The sequence below is a fragment of the Haliotis asinina genome, chromosome 14 (assembly GCF_037392515.1).
Source record: "Haliotis asinina isolate JCU_RB_2024 chromosome 14, JCU_Hal_asi_v2, whole genome shotgun sequence".
NCBI lineage: Eukaryota > Metazoa > Mollusca > Gastropoda > Lepetellida > Haliotidae > Haliotis > Haliotis asinina.
In genome coordinates, this window is record NC_090293.1 from 42878935 (window position 1) to 42900467 (window position 21533).

Below are 21533 nucleotides of genomic sequence, written 5' to 3' on the forward strand. Positions count from 1 at the left end.
TGGCGGTAACTCCAGCAAATATGAATCATTGTCAGCGTCGCCCTCAACACGGCAAGCAGCCTTTATATATATTTACTAAGTCATTTCCCAAAAGTTCGGGCACACACGGACATCGTCAACACTGTAGAATGCCCTAGAATAAGTCTCCTGGAAGTAAACACATCGAAAACTAGGAGCAGATAAATTCCGGAAAACAAGAATGCTAAAAGTGTTGACCAGCTATTAAAACGAAATGTGACCCATCATAATTAAGATTCAAAACACTAAATGTTGTGACCCAATAATAATTATTACTGAATTAATAACAAAAATATACAGAAAATACACACTTGTAACACTCTCCCCTTTGAGGAAAAGAAAGATTCTCAGAAAGTTTCTGTTACAATCATAGCAATAGTAACTCAATAACATGGCATGTAATGATATGAGTAATAGGCAAACTTGTTGCAAAATTACAATGACAAAATGCAGTTATATACATACAGCATCATCCAGTCATCATACATTTATACCCTGGAAAGTGCATCAGCACAAACATTGTCGTTGCCTTTAATGTGTTTGATCACAAGATTGAACCCTTGCAAGGTCAAACTCCACCTCGTAAGTCTCTGATTCTTGTTCTTCATTTTGTGAAGAAAAGTTAAGGGATTGTGATCAATAAAAACGTCAATTGGCAAAGTGGTAGTACCAAGGTACACTTCAAAATGCTGTAAAGCTAACAAAAGACCTAAGGTCTCTTTCTCAAAGGTAGAATAATTTCTTTGGTGCTTGTCAAATTTCTTTGAAAAGTAACAAACTGGATGTTCAATTCCTGAATCATCCTCTTGAATCAGGACAGCACCTGCACCAACATCACTTGCATGAATTTGCAACCTAAAAGCTTTCTCAAAATTTGGTGCCTGCAGCACTGGAGAATTCATGAGTATGGCTTTGACTTTTTCAAATGCAGTCTGACAACTGCTATCCCACCTGAATTTTACCTTTCCCCCAAAAGGTTAGTAAGTGGAAATACAACATCTGAGAAGTTTTGACAAAACTTTCTGTAATAGCCAGCCATACCCAAGAATCTCATGAGTTCCCTCTTAGATTGAGGTACTGGAAAATGTACAACTGCTTCAACTTTAGCATGAACTGGTTGTACCCGGCCGTGCCCTACAACATGCCCTAAAATTCCACTTGTGCCTTCCCGAATTCACACTTGGCGAGATTCACAGTTAACTTTGCCTCATAAAGTCTTTCAAAGAAAGCACGAGTCCTTTTAAGATGGTCATCCCACTCCATGTCGTAATCAATGGCATCATCCATGTAAGCCTCGACATGATCAAGGGTTGATATGGCATTGTTAACGAGTGTCTTGAACGTCGCTGGAGCGTTCTTCAGACCAAACGGCATCACCTTGTACTGGTACAGTCCATCTGGTGTAGCGAATGCCGATATTTTCACGGTCTGTAAGTGGAATCTGCCAGAAGCCCTTCAGTAAGTCAAACTTACTTATATATTTGGCTTGACCAAATTGATCAATGCAATCGTCCACTCTTGGAATAGTATACGAATCTGATCGTGAGAGTGCATTGACAGCTTTCAGGTCAGCACAGCAGCGCCAACCACCTCCACTCTTCAACAACATGTGGACCTTGATATCTTGCTCGCAGTGGCTGACCAGGTATGGGAAGCAAAACTAACACTTTCTCACCACAAGTAAAATTTCTCTCTTTTGACTTCCTGTCATAGTTTAGCTTCATTTTTTCTTGTGAAACTTTTCCCTAGCCAACTCACTTGCTTTTGGTAATCTGTCCCTAAATGTACACACGTAGTCTAAGTAATTGATCTCAGGTCTGTCATTGAGCCATTGTTCTTTTCAGTGTTTTAGTGGCCCACGCACATTGTGACCAAATACAAGTTCAAAGGGGCTAAACCCTAAACTTTCCTAAACTGACTCTCTGACAGCAAGCAACAACAAATGCACACCCTCATCCCAATCTTTCTCTGTCTCAAAACAATAAGTCTTGATCATATTCTTCAAAGTTTGATTAAACCTCTCTAAAGCTCCCTGTGACTCTGGATAATAAGCACTAGACTTAACTTGTTTAATACCTAACTGGTACATAGCTCCTTGAAACACCTTAGACATAAAATTTGAGCCCTGATTTGAGACTGAACATCTGGCAAAACAACTAGGATGAAAAACGTGATCAAAGCTTTGACAATCACAGGAGCAACAATCCTACGAAGTGGAATTGCTTCAAGAAATCTGGTAGAAGCACACATGATGGTGAGCAAATACTGATTACCAGACTTTGTCTTAGGTAGTGGACCAACACAACCAACAATGACTACTGAAAGGCTAGTCAAAAGCCAGTATAGGTTTCAGGGGGGCAGAAGGAATTTTCTGATTTGGTTTTCCAACAATTTGGAATGCGTGACAGGTCTTACAAAATTCAGCCACATCTTGTCTCAAACTGGGCCAAAAGAAATGTGCCAAACTTTTCTCACAAGTTTTGTTTACACCCAAATGACCTGCCATGGGACTTTCTTGGGCCAATGAAAGTACATGTTTTCGAAATAATTTTGGTACCAGAATTTGATGGTACAATTTCCATTCATCCTCCGCAGGAACATCCGGCGACCTATATTTCCTCATCAGAACACCATCCTTGTGGTAATAACAAACTGGAACCTTGCTAACCTCCTCAAAAGAAACAGCCTTACTAGCCAACTTCTGCATTTCAACATCCTCACCCTGTGCACTAATAAGCTGCTCTCTGGAAAGAATGTATTCACCACCTGACAAACTATCTGACTTATCAAGAAGTCCTGATGAGCTACTACTCTTTGAAGATAAGTCCTCTGTCTCCACCTCACACAAAGAATGATCCATAAAAGTACCTGACAAATCATAAATGGTATCATTCTGCAAAGAAGTCTTGGAAGAAATGCCTTTCGACATTGAACGAGTCACTGCACAAAAAGGAAAAATACCCGGAAATTCATCCTTCAACTTTTGTGTACTATCTGAACTCTGAAACAGTGACAATAGGATCAGCGCCAACTTTGGACCCCATAAGATCATTACCGATCAACAAATCGACACCCGGAACTGGGAGAGAGTAAAGAACACCAACTTACACCTCATCTGAAATCAGATCAGAGGTCAAATTCACAAAATGGAGAGGAGCAGAAGAATTGCCACCTATACCCTGAAGCAAAACAGTTGAGTTAGCTGAAGACTCATCAGAAAAAGGCAAAATATCCTTCAAAATCAGAGATTGGACAGCTCCAGTTTCCCTCAAGATAATAAAGATGTGGGGTAGACTTATCTCCCATAAGTGACACAGAACCCTTATACACAAAGGGCAAAAACTCCTTCTGAACTACAGAATCTGGAGACTTATTCTCACAGACAAGACCCTCCTCAGAACTACCTGGAAAGAAAGGCTTAGGTGCGATGGACACAAAAGCATTTGGGGAACCTATAGCCTGATTGTTAAAGAGGAGTTTGTAACATGCAGAAATCAAATGACCTGGCTTCTTACAATATGCACAAACAGGATCAGAACCACTGGTAGTCTTAGGCTTAGACTGAAAAGTATGTGACTGCTTGCCACTAGAATTTGAACCTGTTCTAACACCACTGTAACCTGCATGTCCTGAAGTCTTAACTGGGGAAAAGCCTTTTTTGGCCAGAAAACTTTGTATTACCCGGAGACTTAAAAGAACTCTTGTGAGTCCAACAATAATCATCTGCCAACACTGCTGCCTTATGTAAGTCATCAACCTTTTTGTTCATTCAAAGAAGTCTTGAGGTCAGCATGAACACTCTGCTTGAAATCTTCCATCAACACTAACTGTCTCAAACCATCAAAATCTGTGACCTCCTTAGACCCACACCACCTATGAAACAATGTTTCCTTTTCTCTAGCAAACTCTACAAAAGTCTCATTATCCCTTTTGTGAGCATTTTTGAATTTCTGACGATAAGCCTCAGACACTAACTCATAAGCTTTCAAAAGTGTCCTCTTAACAACATCAAAATCTTAGCTTTGCTGTACTGACAAAGCCGAATACGCATCCTGAGCTTTACCCTTCTAAACAGTTTGCAGTAACATAGTCCATGACTCTCTAGGCCACTTGTGATTTTCGGCAACCTTCTCAGAATGTAGAAAATATTTGTCTACTTCTTTCTCATTAAAAGGGGTACAAGCCTAGCATGCCTTGCAATGTCAAAAGTGGAAGAATTGAAGGACTGAGGTTTTTTTAGAGCAATTTCTTTGTCAATTTCTAATTTCTTCAATTCTAATTCCTTTCTATTTCGGTCTCTTTCTATTTCTTTTTCTCTTTCCTTCTCCATCTCAAACATTTTCCATTTCCATTTCTAATTTTTTCATTTCTAACTGGACTGAACATACCTCCGGCACCATTTCCAAAACACCATCTTAAAAAATTCCTTCATCAACACAGTGGTTCAAAACAATTTTCAAAATCTGAAATTTCCTCATTGCAGGTTTGGCATCAAGTTAGAGATGTGAAGAAATTTGCAATAAATCTGATTTCCTTAACTGACTAACTGTCTCAGAGTCAGGGGACAATACAAACTTCTCAAGTTCAAACACCATTTTGCTGGTTCAATAATTAACTTGTTACAAAATTGCAGAAATTTGGAATATATTTCACAAAAAGATCTCAAATGATTTCTATCCCGGACGAGCCCCCAATTTTGCTACGGTTAAGTGAGTATGTGAGTTAATATTTAACGTCACATCGGCAATATCTCAGCCATATCGTGACGAGAACATTCAACAATGAAAAAGATCATATGTACGTTAAAAAACCTGTCAGTGAAGGAGAGTAAAACAACTAGAATATCACAATTGGGATTAGGACTAGTGTGGAAACTTAAAACTAGTAGCACTATTTGGACAAGACAATATAAAAATGGGCTATAGATTGCCAACAACTGAAGGTAGATCACCATACTAGGGACCATGGGGACTTATAGTACATTTGCTACCTGCATGGTCTCTAGTTGGATTTACATCATCCCCTCAGTTGTTAGCAATTTAGATATATCTAGCCAAAAATTAAAAATACAGATATGTTACGAGTAAGAAAAGTGGAAAGTCTAAATATACTGTGAATGTTTTTGGACTTACGTACCCTCTGAGGAGGACAATAATTTTACAATACTTCAACCCCCTTTGAGGGTACAGCCACCAACAATTCTAACTACAAATCTAAACTACCAACAATTAAATGAGAATTAACATTTGTAAAAAGATCCTTAACAGTTTTGACATTGAAATATTTATCCCTTGCAATGGAGAATTCAACACAGTCAAGCAGAATACGCTTGACCGTGACTCTCTCATCACAAGGGATACAAAATGGAGGATCCTCACCTTTTAAAAGGTTTGCATGAGTATATCTAGTGTGGCCAGTACGACATCGTCGTAGTCTGACCTCTTCAAATCTGGACTGACAACTTAAGTAGGTATAACCAATATACGGTTTTATTTCATGTAATTTATTGATACCTACTTGGGTGTCCCACTTCTTTTGCATCAGAGCACGTATATAAGTTCTAATGCTCGCTTTGTAATCAGTGTATGGAATAAGAAGTGGTGTCACAGATTTGTTGAGTGCTGCCTTGGCAGCAAGATCGGCCATCATGTTACCTGAAATGCCTACATGGCTGGGTAACCAACAAAAGACGATGTCGTATTGGCCAGTAGCAAGATTATTATACAATTCAATAATGTCAATTAAAAGTGGATGTTTACATGATAAATTTTTAATCGGCTGAAGACAAGAAAGGGAGTCAGAATAGATTATATATTGTTTACGTTTAGGGCGTCTTTCAATATATTTAAGAGCTGTTAATATGGCGTTAGCTTCAGCTGTAAAAATAGAACTATTATCTGGTAATCTAGAAGACATTGTTCTGGATCCAGTGACAGTGGCACAAGCCACTGTGCCACCATCCTTGGACCCATCTGTAAATAAGGATTTGTAATTGCTATATTTATGTTTTAGTTGATGATATTCTTGTTTATATTGTAATTCATTCATTTCTGATTTTTTAAAATGTGGTCAGTATTAGGTCCACTTGTGGCCTAACCAACTGCCAAGGAGGAGAAGAAAGAAGACGGGAGGGAGCTATGTTTTCCAGCTCAACGCCGACCAAAGAAAGAAAAGTTTAATTGTGTGCCCTAGAGGTGGAACAAGAGAAGACGTCTTGTCGTACAAATCCTCATAAAGTTGATTGAACACAGAGTTATATGCAGAGTTAGATTCATTAGGGTGTAATTTAGTTATGTATTGTAAGGATAATTTAATACGACGTTGTGTAAGAGATGGTTCATCGGCCTCAATGTAAAGACTGTCAATAGGTGAAGTTCTGAAGAAACCAAGACAAAGTCTTAGACCTTGGTGATGGATCGAATGTAATAGTTTCAGGCTGCTTTTGCTGACTCCAAAATATACGATGGAGCCATAATCAAGTTTTGAGCGGACGAGTGATCTATATAAGTGAAGGAGGGTAGTCTGACCCCCTCCCCACTTTGAATTAGAAACAATCTTTAATAAATCGAGTGTCTTTAAGCATTTGGCTTTTAGGGATTTAATATGGGGCAATAAAGTCAAATGTGAATCAAAAATAAGTCCCAGGAACTTAGCCTCCTTGACAACTTTGATAGGGGTGCCACTTAGAATTAGTTCTGGGTCTTTATGAGGTTTTTATTTACGGCATAAGTATATACAGTTGGTTTTTTCATTTAGAAAATTTGAAGCCATTTTCAAGACACCATTTACCTATTTTGTTAAAACACAGCTGCAGTTGTCGTTCAATAGTATGCATATTTTTACCACGGTAAGAAATATTAAAATCATCCACATTTAACGATCCATCAATTGAATCGTTTAAAACTATTGATAAACTATTAGTCTTTATACTAAAACGTGTGACAGACAAACTACTGCCTTGTGGAACACCCTGATCCTGATTGTAATGATCAGACAGGGTAGAACCCTGACTTGAAATTGTCTGTTATTTAAACATATGGCTTTGAATTGAGGCAAACGACCTTGCAAGCCGAAATCATGTAAGTCCCTTAAAATACCATATTTCCATGTTGTGTCATATGCTTTTTCGAGATCAAAAAAGATAGACACAGCATGTTGTTTGTTAATTAATGCTTTTTTAAGAAATGATTTCGGTCACACGAGGTGATCGTCTGTACTTCTGTTTTTCAGGAAACCACACTGTATATCTGTTATTTGTTTCCAAGTACCAAACAAGTCGATTATTTCTCATGCATTTCCATGGTCTTGCAAACACAGCTAGTTAATGAAATCGGACGATAATTGGATGGATCCGAATGATCACGTCCAGGTTTAGGTATTGGTACTCCTACAGCATCATGCCACGAAGAAGCAACTTTCCCGGAAGTCCAAATATCATCAAAAATTGATAAGAGTGCCTCTAAACAGGACTCTGGTAAGTGCTTCAGGAGTTGATATTGTATGTTATCAGCTCCAGTAGCAGTGCCATGAGTTTGAGCAAGTGCAGTATGGAGTTCATGAATAGAAACGTTTCATTATAATCTTCCGCATTATCAGAATTGAAATTAATAGTTTTTTTTTCTTGTTGTTGGTATTGCTGAAATTTAGGTATACAGTTTCGCCCAGTTTATTCGCAATATCTGATTTATCAGTCAGTAATTGATCTCCATGTTTAAGATGATGGTCAGTAGATTTAGTACCTTTACCTTTAATTTTCTGGATCATGTTCCATACCTTGGACATGGGTGTCCGAGAATTTATTTTGGATACATAATGTTGCCAAGATTGGCGTTTGTTTTGTGTAAAAGTACGCTGCGCTTTAGCATTTAAAATTTTAAATTTATTTAAATTAAGCACCATAAGATGGGACGGAAATAATGTTCTGCTTTTTTACTTGCCTTCCTAGCTTGTTTGCATTCATCGCTGAACCATGGTTTTCGAATATGTGGAACTGCAGAGAACTTTGGTATACACTCATCAGCTACAGATTTTAGTTCATCACAAAAAAAATGGATAGCATCAGGAACATCAATAAAATATTCAGGTTGAAGCTTGGCAGCACACAGTGTTTCATATAGAGGCCAGTCTGCCTTTTTAAAATTCCATCTTGATGATGGAGGCACATAATATGGTGTTACAGATTTCAGTATCGTAGGAAAATGGTCAATTCCACAGAGGTCATTGTGGACTGACCTTTCAAATTCATTTAGTAAGTTGGAATCAGTTAGTGACAAATCAAGAGCTGTATATGTCCCAGTGCCAGGATGTAAATATGTGTTTGTACCATCATTATATATACATAAATTATTATTCTGAAATCGTCCAGAACCTGACATTTTGTGTTTGTGGTTACACCACCCCAAAGTGGGTTGTGCCCATTTAGATCACCCACGAGAATACATGGTTTGGGTAATTGATCGTAGAGAGTCTGTAGATCAGTCTGCATAGAGTTGATGAAGGTGGATTGTACAATGAACACAAAGTAAGCCTAACGTTGAAAGTAATTCGCACTGCAACTGCTTGAAGATTAGTTTTGAGTGTCACAGGACTGTGAATAACATCATGTGTTTCAAGGATTGATGATCCTCCAGTGGCTCTATCAATAGGTGGGGAAAAGTAATGATACGCATTATAGTGACGTAAGTTAAAAGTGTTTCTCCTCTTTAGATACGTTTCTTGCAAGCAGAATGCTGTTGGTGTAAAGTCTTGGACCAGTAGGTGAAGCTCATTAAGATTAGTCGTTAGGCCCCTGCAATTCCACAGAATAACATATGACGAAACTATTTCTTCGGGGGATTCATTGGGGGTCTACCCGTTGATTTCCTCGAGGGCGACAAGCTATGTGCCCTACTTTGGATGTTTTCAGACACATCCATGTCCTCTAATGATCCGAACTTATTAAAACGTTTGATGGTGTCATCTGAACCTTTGGAGCTTCTGCTACTTTGACATATTTGTAGGCACCCGTGGCGAGCCACCTCCTCGTGGTTTGTGCTGGGTAACGCCAATAGCTCGCCGACACCCCCGTAGTGGACTCGGGGGGATATTTGGTCCACCAACCCGTTTGCCGTGGGTTGCGGCCCTGTGTCGGTGGAGGAGGGGATTCTGGTGGTTGAGGGCAATAGGAGCCTGCAATCGTGTTCCTGTTGCTCAATACACCACTTTGGCCCTGACTTCACCTAGAAGGGTGGTCGAATGGGCCCGGTTTGACCAATCGGCTGTTCACGCCAAGCCCTGTGCTACATTTTCTTACTGTTCTCAGAAAATTACGAAATTATAATATGTCTTTAAGAAAAAGACTTGGCGAATGTTTTGACCTTAGGAATGTTGTTCGTTTTTGCCTAGAGTCGTATGCCAGAAGGCGGTGGCTCATGGGCCAATCAGGTGGAACTATTAATCTTTTAATTTTTCTGCTGGAGTATATCATCCGGGTATCCTTGGTGCTGCAAGCTGGAGATCCGCTTGTTTTTAGCATTGTCCTTGTGATACTCCGTGGTGGGTGGGGAGCTCGGATGATGAAATCTCAACCCTAGATATGGCTTATGAAATCCCCACAATAAAAAACAAACGTCCTCATGAAAATGTTGTTGATGATGATGACCTTCGACCGTCCAGATCAATTGAGTTTTGTGATTGAATCCGTTGATAAAACACCTCTAAAATTGAACCCGTTTGCAGTTGCCAAAGGTATTCAAGGTATTGCCAGGGAAGTTAAGAATATTAAACGGTTACGTTCAGGTGCACTGCAGACTGAGTGTGGGAAACGGCAGCAGTCAGTCAATTTGATGAGCATAGAATCGTTTGTTGGAACTCCGGTTACTGTATCTGCTCACAAGACGTTAAACAAAGGAATCATCAGAGACCGTGATCGGTTGTTTTCTGACATGACTGAACTTGGCATCATGACTGAAATGAACGATCAAGGTGTGCTCGAAGTCAAACGCTTTTCAGTCCGTAAAAACAATGAAAGTGTTCCAACCAATACGTATCTGTTCTCCTTTTCATCTCCGACAGCTCCAAAATCATTGAAGGCTGGTTACTGCAACATCAAGGTTGACCTGTACATTCCGAACCCGCTCAGATGTTTTAAATGCCAGAAGTACGGCCATGGTGTAAATACTTGTACATTGTCTGTTGTGTGTGCTCACTGTGGTGAGAAGACACACACAACAGAAGATTGTACTAGTGATTTTAAAAAATGCACCAACTGCTCAGGCGACCATTCCTCATTTTCTAAACAATGTCCTGTTTGGAGAGAGCAAATGGAAATAAACAAAATCAAATTCACTCGAAATATCTCTTTTTCTGGGGCAAAAAATCTGGTAAAAAGATCTGATCTTCTAGAAAGTTATGCTGCCGTAGCAAAATCAACATAGGAATCACGCTCTAAAATAACAAAATCATCCACAGGCTGCCAAACTACCTTGACTTAGATAAATTATCCACAGCTTTTATCCCCTACTATATCATCTCAGACTGTGGAATCACTTCCTAGTACCTCAAAGTCGTCTCCTGATCACAAATCATCATCATATCAGTCACATTCAAGGTCTCAATCAACAGCTGATAGTCAGCAAACGGTAAAAAGTAAACCGAAGCCAAAGCCTGATGCTTCAAAACAACAAAGTGGCAGAGCTCCTAAAGGGTCACAGAACAAAATTCAATTGTTCAATAAATATGGGTCTCTTGAAGACATTTACGTTTCTGAAAACGTCCATTCTAGGGCACATAGCTTGTCGCTCTCCAAAAGAGTGCGGGGTAGATCCCCAATAAATCTCCCCAAAAGATAGTTTATTCCAATAACATTGTACAGTGGAACTGCAGAGGATTGAGGACTAATTTACATGAATTACAGCTATTAGTCCAAGATTTCACACCTTCAGCGATATGTCTCCAAGAGACATTTTTAAAACAGACAGATACATTTGACCTTCGTCATTTTAATGCATATCATTGTTTTTCACCTCCGGGTGATAGGGCCACTGGCGGGTCATCCGTTCTAGTCAGACAAAACGTTATTCAAAGCCCTGTTTCACTTAATACTAATATGCAGGCTGTTGCAGTGAGAATTACTTTACATATAGCGTTTACACTATGCTCTCTCTATATTTTGCCATCTTCGACGTTTCCCAAAACTGATCTCCAAGCCCTGTATGACCAACTCCCGGAACCCTGTATGACCAACTCCCGGAGCCCTGTATTATAATGGGAGATTTAAATGGACACAACCCACTCTGGGGTAGTGTAACTACAAACGCTAAAGGTAAATTGTTGGAGGACTTTTGTTCTGACAATGATTTATGTATTTATAATGATGGTTCCAACACATATTTACACCCTGGGACAGGGACCTATTCTGCTCTTGACTTGTCATTGACAAATTCAGAACTACTAAATGAATTCGAATGGTCAGTTTTCCTACTGTATTAAAAGCTGTAACTCCATCCGATGTTCCTCCATCATCAAGACGAAATTTTAAAAAGGCTAACTGGGATTTATATGAAACACTGTGTGCTGAGAAACTTAAACCTGAACGTTTTGATGCTATTAAATGCTTTTCTGATCCACTGAACTCCATAGTTGATGAGTGTATACCAAAGTCCTCTGCAGTTCTACACATAAGAAAACCATGGTTCAACGATGAGTGCAAACAAGCTAGGAAGGCAAGGAAAAAGGCAGAACATTATTTCCGTCGCCATCCCATGGTGCATAATTTAAATAAATTTAAAATTTTAAATGCTAAAGCGCGGTGTACTTTTCAACAGAACAAACGCCAATCTTGGCAAAATTATGTATCCAAAATAAATTCTCGGACACCCATGTCCAAGGTATGGAACATGGTCCAGAAAATCAAAGGTAAAGGTACTAAATCTACTGTCCATCATCTTAAACATGGAGATCAATTACTTACTGATAAATTAGATATTGCGAATAAACTGGGCGAAACTCTCGCTAAACACTCTTCCTCTTCGAATTATACACCTAAATTTCAGCAATATCAAAAACAAGAAGAAAAGAAAACTATTAATTTCAATTCTGATAATGCGGAAGATTATAATGAAACGTTTTCTATTCATGAACTCCATACTGCTCTTGATCAAGCTCCATTATCAGCTCCTGAAGCACTTACCAGAATCCTGTTTAGAGACGATCTTGTCCATTTTTGATGATATTTGGACTTCCGGGAAATTTCCTTCTTCATGGCGTGATGCTATAATAGTACCAATACCTAAGTCTGGACGTGATCTTACGGATCCATCCAGTTATCGTCCGATTTCATTAACTAGTTGTGTTTGCAAGACCATGGAACGCATGATAAATAATCGACTAGTTTGGTACTTGGAAACAAATAACCTTATCACAGATATACAATGTGGTTTCCGTAAAAACAGAAGTACTGTCGATCACTTAGTGCGTTTAGAATCATTTGTGAAAAACGCGCTGATTAATAAACAACATGCTGTGTCTATCGTTTTTGATCTGGAGAAGGCATATGACACAACCTGGAAGTATGGCATTCTGAGAGATTTACATGATTTCGGTTTGCGAGGTCGTTTGCCTGAATTCATAGGCAAATTTTTAAATAACAGACAGTTTCAAGTCCGTGTGGGTTCTACCCTTTCTGGTCATTACAATCAGGATCAGGGTGTTCCACACGGCAGTATTTTGTCAGTCACACTTTTTAGTATAAAGATAAACAGTTTATGAAAAGTTTTAAACGATTCAATTGATGGGTCATTATTTGTGGATGATTTTAATATATCTTGTCGTGGTAAAAATATGCATACCATTGAACGACAACTAAAGTTGTGTTTTAACAAGATCAATAAATGGTGTCTTGAAAACGGCTTTAAATTTTCTAACTGTATACATTTTTGTCGTAAATATAAACCACATAAAGACCCTGAACTATCTCTAGATTGCACACCAATTAAATTTGTTAGGGAACCTAAGTTCTTGGGTTCTTGGGTCTCTTGACTCACACTTAACGTTTTTACCGCATATTAAATCACTTAAACTAAATGCCTGAAAGTACTTGACCTGTTGAAAGTGGTTTCAAATTCTAAATGGGGCGGGGATCAAGCTACCCTTCTCCATCTATATCGATCTCTCGTACGTTCTAAACTTGATTATGGCTCCATTGTCTATGGTGGAGCCTGCAAAAGCAACTTAAAACTATTAGATTCAGTCCATCATCAAGGTTTAAGACTTTGTCTTGGCTCCTTTAGAACTTCACCTGTTGACAGCCTGTATGTCGAGGCTGATGAACCATCTCTCGAGCAGCGACGTATAAAATTAGCTTTACAGTATGTAACAAAACTATATTCAAATGAGTCAAACCCTGCATATAACTGTGTTTTCAATCCCCTGTATGAGGATTTATACAATAAGAAATCTTCTCTTGTTCCGAAACAGAAACAAATGGCTTACAATATAAACAAGAATATCATCAATTATAACATAAATATAGCAATTACAAACCCCTATTTACAGATGGATCCAAGGACGGTGGCGCAGTGGCTTGTGCCACTGTCATTGGATCCAGAACAATATCTTTTAGATTACCAGATAACAGTTCTATTTTTACAGCAGAAGCTAACGCCATATTAACAGCTCTCAAATATAGTCAAAGACACTCTAAACATAAACAATATATCATCTATTCCGATTCTCTTTCTTGTCTTCAGGCGATTGAAAATTTATCATGTAAACATCCACTTTTAATTGACATTATTGAATTGTATAATAATCTTGCTACTGGCCAATGCGACATCGTTTTCTGTTGGTTACCAAGCCATGTAGGCATTTCTGGTAACATGATGGCCGATCTTGCTGCCAAGGCAGCACTCAACAAATCTGTGATACCGCTTCTTATTCCTTACTCTGATTACAAAGCTAGCATTAGAACCTACATCCGTGCTCTGATGCAGAAGAAGTGGGACACCCAAGTAGGTCTAAATAAATTACATGAAACAAAACCGTATATTGGTTACACCTACTTGGAATGTCAGTCCAGATTTGAAGAGGTTATTTTAAGACGATGTCGTATTGGCCACACACGATATACTCATGCATACCTATTGAAAGGTGAGGATCCTCCGTTTTGTATCCCTTGTGATGGGAGAGTCACGATCAAGCATATCCTGCTTGACTGTGTTGAATTCTCCATCACAAGGGATAAGTATTATACAGTTAAAACAATGAAGGATCTTTTTACAAGTGTTGGGTCTCATTTAACTATTGGTTTTTTAAAAGAAATTGATTTTTTGGTTGAATTTTGAAAACCTTTCGTGTAAATAGATGTATTTTAATTATTGGAAGTTTGGATTAGTAACTTGAATTGTTGGTGGCTGTACCCTCAAAGGGGGTTGAAGTATTGTAAAATTATTGCCCTCCTCAGAGGGTACGTAAGTCCAAAAGCATTCACAGTCAATTTAAACTTTCCATTGTTCTTAATCGTAGTATTTGTGTATTTTTAACTTTTGGCTAGATGTGTCTAAATTGCTAACAGCTGAGGGGATGATGTAAATCCAATTAGGGTCCATGCAGGTAGCAAAGGCACTGTAAGTCCCCATGGTCCCTAGTATGGTGATCTACCTTCGGTTGTTGGCAATCTATAGCCTGATCTTATATTGTATTGTCCGAATAGTGATATTAGTTTTAAGTTTCCACGCTAGTTTTAATTCAAACTGTGATATTCTAGTTGTTTTACTGTCCTTCGCTGACAGGGTCTTATACTATACATATATTTCATTTCAGAATTTAACGTTCTCGTCACGATATGGCTGAGACATTGCCGATGTGACGTTAAATATTAACTCACTCACTCACTCACATATTTGTAAGTCATTTCTGGTTTTGATTTTATTTTGGTAAGATCTTTCCCATTATTTTGTGACTGACGTTTAGGTATCGGCTGTGATGATGAAGACGATTGTTCTTGAGAAGACGACCGTGACTGAAATGGAGCAAGTGTTTTTGGAAGTGATTTGGCTGTCTGGGTCGACTGGTTGGGTGTGTATATTTCAGGTTTCTCTGTATGCACCCATGGCAGATCAGTTTGGCACATTGATGAAGTGGATATAGTTGCTTTGTGACTGACGGCAGAGGGTATTCTCGTAACTGAGGCATAAGAAGTGGTCTCGTCTGGTGGGGAAAGAACACGTTTCTTGGCATCAGTAAAGCTAATATTTTGCGTGAATCTAATTTTATTTACCTCCATTTGTTGAATCCAGATGGGACATTGTTTAGAGAAAGATGAATGTGTCCCAGAGCAGTTTGCACATTTTTTAAATGTTGTTATTGCAATCCTCAGTAACATGAGTTTTCTCACTGCAATGAGCGCATGTTACCGAGTTAGTACAGGTAGTGACAACGTGTCCATACTTTTGACATTTGAAACATCTCGGTGGATTGGGAATATAGGTATCAACACTGAGATTGCAATATCCTGATCTAACTGATTTTGGAATGGTTGGTGAAGAAAAATGGAAAAGATGTTTCAGAGTTTATTCGTGTTTTCTGACACGATATCAAGTTCCGAGATATCAGAAAAAAGTCGATCTCTATCTCTGACAATCCCTTTGCTCGTGTTCAGAGTCCTTTGAGGGTAAATTGAGACCGGAATTCCAACGGACAACTCAGTAGACATCAGGTTGTGGATTGTTGTTTTCGACTACACTCTATAAGTAGAGAGCCTGAACGTAATCGTCTGACATTTCTGACCTCACCCGCAATACCATGTATACCTTTTGATACTGTTTAATTTAATAGGTGATTTGTCAAGAGTATCCATAACGAGAAATCGTGGCCAGTATTCGATTGAGCTGGACGGTCGAAGTTCATCATCATCATCATCATCATAGTCAAGCTGACGTTTGTTTCTTTTTAGGGGTGTTGTGTAAGCAATGGGTAATGCAGTATGGTTCATCATCTGAGCTGTCCACCCACCACGGAGTACCGCAAGGACAATGCTAACAACAAGTGGGCATCCGACTGGCAGCACCAAGGACACTCAGTTGATATACTTTAGCGGAAGAATTATAAATAGCTAATCCACCAGATTGGCCCATGAGGCACCGCCTTCTGGGCATAAGACTTTAGGCAAAGTTCAAGTACATATTATCATATTTCAAAATCCAAATAATTTCACTGTAAATAAGATTTGTGCATTGATATATATACAGTCCATACACAGGGTTTGACATGACCAGCCGATCGGTTGAACCGAGCCCATTCAACATCCCGTCTAGGTGAAGTAAGGGTCGAAGGGGTGTGTTGAGCAAAGGGAACGCGGTCACAGGCCCCCAGTGCCCTCAACCCGTCCTCCACCGACACAGGACCGCAACCCACGGCAAACGGGTTGTTGGACCAAATATCCACCCGGGTCCACAACAGGGGTGTTGGCGAGCTCTTAGCGTTACCCAGCACCCACCACGAGGAGGTGGCTCGCCACGGGTACCCAGTGTCAAACACTGTGTTGTGGCCGATAACACTGTAACACAACAGCTACAATGCGATGTCAAGGTCATGTCATCTCACCCTGGGAAGAGATCAGAAAGCTGGTGATACTATGTTTGTGGCCTCATGGCCTTCATTCCACCCGGCCGCCATATGGTTGCAGTGTGAGAATCCGTGTCCCCTGCGGTGATATTGCTGGAATATTGTTGAAAGCTGGGTTGAACCGTACTAACTCACGCACTCGTTCACTCTGTACCACCCGAGGTTTGTGGTTGTACTCAGCAACATTCCAGCTACAGGACGGCGTTTGGTAAGTGATCTTGTCTAGACCAGACAACCCAGTGATCAACATCATGAGCTCCCATGTATGAACATGGGATACGATGACATGTGCCAGCCAAGTCAGCGCTCTCCCTTTAGTCGCCCCTTACAATAAAGATGGTTTGCCGAAGACCAAGGTAAGGAGTTTAGTCAATGATATATATTTTTTATTTTATGTGTTTATATGTTCTGGACGTCAAAATCAGTGACATAAAGTTCATCAAACAAGACAATTGATTATGAAAACGGCAATCGTCTGAAAACAAGTTGATATGATTCTCGAACGTCCACATGGTGCATTGCTTCATGCATCAGTCACGTGCAATGAGGATGGACAGACATCAATATAACCAATGAAAAACACAAGATTCTCACATATTCCCACGATTTTTAACGCAGCGAATTGAAACACATAAGTGTTGTATCTCTTCTCGACAAATGCAGATGATGTGTCTGTTTCTGGCACAGCGAACTTTCTGATGTTATCAACAAGTATTTCCTGGACTGAATCTAAACTCATGTTCATGCTGACATGCCTGTGAAAATCCTGTAACGATGGACCCCAGCATCCTATGTCTGACGTAAGAGACGTGTGACGGTTGTTCCAGCCGTGTAGATCGATGCGTGTAGATTAATTACAGGATCGTCTGGTCGTGAGTCGATATTTACATACTGGCGCCATCCAGCTGGAATAGCGTTTAATGTGGCGTAAATATGACAAAACAATATTGATGTCCACCTTTTAGCACTGCTCGTGGTAGAAAAAGTGATGTTCCCCTGAGTTATTCGATATTCTTGTGATTTGAGAAGGGTTCTTGATTTTTGTGTAACAGTATGGAGGAGGTAGCGTTCCTTTTCTGGTGACAGAAGAATACGTTGGTATGATGACGTTGTTGTCACGAACATCCGTCCCAGGAACCATAACGTTTTCGCGTTCAAACAGTATAACAATGTAGTAAACATTTCTGGCATAAGCTTGAAATGTGCGTTTTTCCCGCAGTGTCAAACTGATCGTTTCACAACTCATCGTTTCGCAACCGAAGCGTAACGGAATTCCTGTGAATATAACAACGTATAGTACCTCTGCTTTCTGCATGGTTCCTAGCAGGATTTACGCCATCGCTTTGCTCAATACTGCTGGTGTGCACTTGGCACTTACAAGCAAGCCATCAATTGTATATAATGTTAAAGGTATTTTTAGGAAATACAAATACCTCTCATTTCATAAACCTATACAAAGATTTTGTATTACATGAGTCTGTAAGACAAGCAGGTGTTAAACCAGCAAACAACACTGCAATGTGATAAACTGACAACTGCATTCTAAAGCCTTGTTTACATGCACCCCTTTGCCCCAGGGGGTAAAATACCTCTGGAGGTAAATATACCACCGTGGGGCAATTTTTGTCGTGTAAACAGGTCTAATAGGGGGGTAAATTTTTACCCCCAGGGGGTATTCTGCCCCTGGTCAAGAGGTAGGGCAAATTCAGTTACCCCTGGGGGTATTCTACCCCCAGGGGGTAAACGTGTCATGTAAACGGTTTATCAAGTTTAATCCAACCAAAGGTGGATTTGTATATCCTACCACCCCTGTTTATAATGGAATAGTTTTCCAGGAAATCTAAATATAGCTGTGATGCAACTTTTTGCTGTGCGCTATAAACCCTGTCAGTAGTCTGCAGCTGTAAACTGAAAACAACATGCCTCCGAAAACCAAGCACTTACGACGTGGTTATGCCTGGACAGATGATGAGACGAAGTGTCTGCTTAGTATCTGGGGAGACATGCACATTCAGTCACAACTGGACAGCCCTTCAAAAGCTGATACAGCTGTTTATTCAAAGGTGAGCAAGGCCATGAATGAACTGGGGTTTGAGAAAACTGCCCCACAATGCAAAGAACGAATGAAAACACTTAAAAAAGCCTACAGACAGTGTAGGGATTCACTTAAGAGGAGTGGACAGCCCCGGAAGCTCTGCAAATTTTATGAAGAGCTAAATGAAATTTTGGACACAAGACCTGCGACATCACCTGGAAAGGTCATTGAAAGTCTCCAGCAGTCAGTTGCATCGGACACAGACCTATCTGATCCTGAAGTTACTGACAACCATGTTACCGACACCATTGCTGATGATGTCGAACTTACTGACCCAGGAGATGATGAATTTGTTGAAAATGTTAAAAATGACCAACAAAACAATAATATGAAAACAGACAGAACAAAAGATGAAACTCAGATGAAGCAAAAAGGAAAACAAAGAAAAACCAAACTGCAAACCACCTTGGAAACTGTCATGGACAAGTTTGCTAAATCTAATGAAGACATTGAAGCAAGGCAAATTGAGTTGGAGAAGAAACAAATTGACCTGGAAATGAGGAAAATCGATGATGAAAGAGAAAAAAGGGAGTTTGAACTTAGAAAACAGGATAAAAAAGAAAGACAGAAAGCCTCTGACCGAGAACACCAATTGCGTATGCTACAGTTAATCATGAACACTCGCCAACCATACGCCATTCCATCATCCACCCAGTGTCCACCAATGCCTCGGCCTCCTATTGATCCGGTATATGATCCTTTTCAGGAAACAGTCCCTGGAACCAGCTCTGGTGCTACATCTCCAGTCATTTCTGACTACACCAAGAACCATGCCCCTCACCATGGTCAGGAAAGAACTAGAGGCAGCGTCACTCAAGAAGAGGACGGAAACAGCTACTACAATATCTAACTTGCTGTGGGATGATGTGTGAGCATTATCATTTTTAGTTTTGTTGTTCTTTAAAACCTTTTAAAGAATAAACAAAGGATGATGACAAAACTTTTGAGGAAAATATTTTATTTTGAACATTAAATACAAATGTTGCTTGTCACTTGTTCAGCCTTTCTGTTGCATTGGACATTTATGGAAATAAAATCATTGAAATTCTTTGTCTTGTTGTACTTTGTTTCAACAAAGTTAAACCTATCCTGTACACACTGTACGTATTGTCATGTTTATAAGATGAAGGTAAACAATTTATGCTGACTTCAGTAGATTAGGGGTTTTTGTGTAGAGAAGACCGATGAAGGTGTACATTGGTTTATCACTCCTCAGCAAACTGTAATGCTAGTGCATCTCGCACAGCAGATCCAGTGGTATCTTCTTGGCCTTGCGGTCCTTGGTCGTCAGCATGTACTTCGACCTCATCCAACCAGTCAGGGTTGAACATGTGGTCTGATTCACACATGTTATGCACAGCGACAGCGGCTACAACCACAGTTGGCACAAAGTCAACATCTAGGTCAATACGCCTCATGAAGCGCCTCCATCTTCCTTTGAAGCGTCCAAAAGTATTTTCAATGACCATCCGGGCACTGCTGAGGCGAAAGTTGAAGTATGACTTCTCATCTGATAGAGTCCCCCTGTTGCTGTAAGGTTTAAGGAGCCATTGATCATGAGACATGCGATAGGCCGGATCCGCAATGATGACGACAGGCATGTCAACTACATTGTCAGCAGTGCCCACTCTTTTCTTCCACTCAGGAGACTGTGGTAAGATGCGACCAGCATCTGCTGAAGCTTTAAATGCAGAATTAGAGAATACTCTGGCATCATGAACTCTACCTGGCCACCCAATGCACACATCTGTAAACTTGTACTTGTCATCACATACAGCCTGCAGTATTACTGAATACCACCCTTTCCTGTTCACGTAGTCAGCGTGAAACTGTTGTGGAGCAATGATAGGGATGTGCGTGGCATCAATAGCACCACCACAGTTCGGAAACCTCCATTTCTTCTGAAATCCTGATATTACTTTCTTCAGTTCCGTGCCCGTAGGAAACTTCACAGCATCTGGAAACACGTGTGTACAAATGGCATAACAGACTTCATGTACTACACAACAAACTGTTGACCTGTGAATCCCAAACAGATTACCAACTGTGCGATATTCTACTGTTGTTGCCAAGTAGTAAATTGTCACTGCTATTCTGTGTTCCGTTGTCAGAGCATCTCGAATGGGGCAATCTTTCTTAATGTAAGGATGTAGCATTTCGCAGATGCGTTGAAACATGGCTCTGGACATTCTGAAGTTTTCCTTCCACTGAGCGTCATCAAAATGTGGTACAGTTACCTCCCACCAAAATCTACTCCTTTCCTTTTCCCAAACAAGGCGTTCTCTAAGTAGTGATGAACCCACGCACAATATCAAAGTTTGAACAAATCTCTTCCGTCTTCTGGCTTTGCACAGACGTCTATACTTTTCCATGGTTAAAGAGAAGTGACAAGAAATATCAGTACCCCCTACCCCATACCTGTAATGTAAACGCAGACCCAATTTTGCCCTTTAGCCCTATGGGTAAATTTACCCAAGGGGGTAAAATACCCACGAGGGCAAATGGGGTGCATGTAAACAAGGCTTAAGATTAAGTACTGGCTGAGCTGAGCTGACCTGACAAATTAGCATGTATGAGTGCCGCCCACTGGCCCTTGCAACTGTGAGCGAATGAGCCCAAGGTTTCCGCGATCACGTGTAGAGCGAGGGGTGAAGCACGTGCAAGTCTTATGAGCACGCTACGCGAGCAATCAAGTTCATCGTCATGCACTCCACGTGTACTAACCTAAATCTGCTCAGCCTTTCACAAACCAAATGGACTTGCTCACTGTCGTGCACCACTTACTCATGAACGCGTTCTCTGCGCCAGTCCAAATCAT

At 40.1% G+C, this 21533-nt stretch overlaps 2 protein-coding genes across 2 annotated transcripts; one reads left to right on the forward strand and one right to left on the reverse strand.

Annotated features, from left to right (window-relative positions):
- Positions 1-18539: 18539 nt before the first annotated feature.
- LOC137260801 (uncharacterized) lies at positions 18540-19565 on the forward strand. The gene has a single exon (XM_067798365.1). The coding sequence runs from the start codon at positions 18540-18542 to the stop codon at positions 19563-19565; it is 1026 nt and encodes a 341-aa protein (XP_067654466.1).
- A 355-nt stretch (positions 19566-19920) lies between these two features.
- LOC137260802 (uncharacterized) lies at positions 19921-20904 on the reverse strand. The gene has a single exon (XM_067798366.1). It carries the CDS (start codon positions 20902-20904, stop codon positions 19921-19923), a length of 984 nt encoding a protein of 327 aa, XP_067654467.1.
- Positions 20905-21533: the final 629 nt, after the last annotated feature.